We start from the raw sequence: 2,092 nt of genomic DNA, 5'->3' as shown, positions 1-2,092 counted from the left end.
GTGTTCTGCGCCGACCTGGCGCCGCCCTTCTCCGGCATGTACAGCCTCAGCAGTCGCGCCGCTCTCTCCTCCTGCGATCTGTCCGCTGCTTTTCCGCTGAGGAAGCTCAGTAACTTCATGCTCCGTCTCTTTAGCCTCAGTCTATTGAGAAAATTTGTTTCGCCGGTGCTGGACGGACTCCCATTCGGATCGTCGAACTCCTCCTCGAATCTCCTCGATCTCCTCAGCTGTTCGGCCTGCCTTCTACTTCTGTGTCTTCTCCTGTCACTCGCGTCAAACGAGTCCTCCCTCCGCATCGCTTCCCGCCTCCTCTCGGCGTTCATCTCCTCGGCATTGCGGGAATTGGTCTCCTCCGCTCTTCTCGCGACGGCCTCCAGTTCCCTCAGACGTTCGGCCTCTTTGAAACTTCGGGAATTAGGCGAGCCGGTCGTTTCCGGCGCGTAGCCCGCGTCCACGTCCGACAGCTTGCGGTGCAGATCGACGATCTTGCGGCGGAACTCCTCGTCCTCCTGGTTCAGCTTGGCGAAGACACGGTCACGTTCCTCCGCGTTTGCACCGACGCTCGACTTGGACGTCGTCTGAAACCGCTGTCACCACCATCCGACCTGGTGCTTGCCGCTGCCAGGCGAGTCCTCCTCCTCCGGCAGCGGCTCCAGCCGCCTCCTACCCAGGAAGCAGCGAAGCGAGCCCAGGCTACCGCTGCCGCCCAACAACTGGTCCATGCTCAGCTCCGGCAGCGAGCAGTCCTCGTTCTCCGATTCCTGATCGGCGTCATCATCCACCGACAGATTTAGGCCGTAATTGTCCTCGCCGATGGTGCCGGCACCCATCGCGCCACCGCTGCTGCTGCTGCAGCCGTTCGGCGGCGGCTAGGGAAGTCAGGTACAGCTCGGGCTAGTGATTCTTTGCAAAAAGAAAAACAAGGCAAGCGTCGTCATGCAGGCAAGCGTGCGAAGCTTATTCTATCCTCATATTGTCGCTGCATTCCCGCGATACTCCTGAATCAAAGAAGCCCCTGATTTAGGTATAGACGTCCGTCATTCGTATCCCATCTTTCAGTGCTAGGTGCGGCCGTCTGATTCTGTGGTTTTGTCTACTTCAAGGTGAGGGCAGTCGTAGTTAGCGAAAAGTCTGGGCAATGATTACGACCTGCAGTCCTCGGAACAGTACCGTCGCAAAGTCCGTCGAATTTATATATTAAATTCCGTTACAAACCATATGCAAAATAAATGCGATTGCAAATTTTCAATGTAGAGTGCGATTTAAATGAATTAATGCTCCGGAACTGGATGTTACTTTTAAGCAAGCTTACACGAAGATAGTGATACGTGTCAAGTGATTATTACTTGTTTGTGCACAGTGCAGTGCAGACTATAATTTATAATGCATAACAAACAATTTTTATCGGGACTGAATTACTTTAAAGACTACAACTGATTTCTTTTCTCTATAAACTGAAGAATTTTCTAAGCCGCTTTGAAATTTATATTTTTGAAAAATTGAGCTCAGTTTAACAACATAAACTCTTATTTCATGAAATGTGCGTTTAAGATGTTTGGAAACGAGCTTGTCAATCACTTGATACGCGGCAAAATCCTTCACAATGTTGGGGCTTGGTTCACTGTGCTTACTAAGCTATCGCTTTTGGACATTAGTGTCGTGTATTGTGTAGTTACAAACATTATTACCGAATTGGCGGTGAAGCTCTCGTCGTCCGGCCCGCCGGAGGTCGGCGTGCCCCAAATATCGTCGCCGGAAGTCGCCCCGGACGTGGTGCCTTCCTCGTCGTTCGGATCCAACGAGAACTCGGTTCGCTCCGGGGGTACCGGCGGTTGAAGAAGATAACCGCCGACACCTTCGCTGAGCTGCTCCAGCAGGACCATCTTGCTGACGACGTAGCTGCTCGCTCGGGCAGTCCACGCTCTCAAGCCGGACGGCGGCGATTCCGTGTCCCGATTGTCGTCGTCCCCCTGCTCGTCCAACTCGTCATCCTGATCCAGGCTACTCATCGTGCCGAACCGTCTCAAAGCTCTGCGCGAGAACGACCGTTACAAACGTGGGAGATCGAAAAGTCGCTTTTAATTAAATTTTC

General features: G+C 52.8%; 1 protein-coding gene across 1 annotated transcript in view; it reads right to left on the bottom strand.

The window, feature by feature from the left end:
• Positions 1-590: 590 nt before the first annotated feature.
• The window catches only part of LOC105562932, a 19,307-nt gene continuing 17,805 nt past the window's right edge, over positions 591-2,092 (bottom strand). The window contains exons 14-15 of the mRNA XM_012014124.1: positions 1,689-2,031; positions 591-869 (exon numbers count right to left, since the gene is read on the bottom strand). Of these exons, the coding sequence (XP_011869514.1) occupies positions 591-869; positions 1,689-2,031 (622 nt within the window). The remainder of the gene's footprint in view (positions 870-1,688; positions 2,032-2,092) is intronic.

Source organism: Vollenhovia emeryi, unplaced genomic scaffold (genome assembly GCF_000949405.1).
Source record: "Vollenhovia emeryi isolate VEMERY1.0 unplaced genomic scaffold, V.emery_V1.0 DF939182.1, whole genome shotgun sequence".
NCBI classification, from domain to species: Eukaryota; Metazoa; Arthropoda; class Insecta; order Hymenoptera; family Formicidae; genus Vollenhovia; species Vollenhovia emeryi.
Note: the sequence above shows the minus strand (reverse complement) of the source record. Positions and strands in the feature narration are given on the sequence as shown.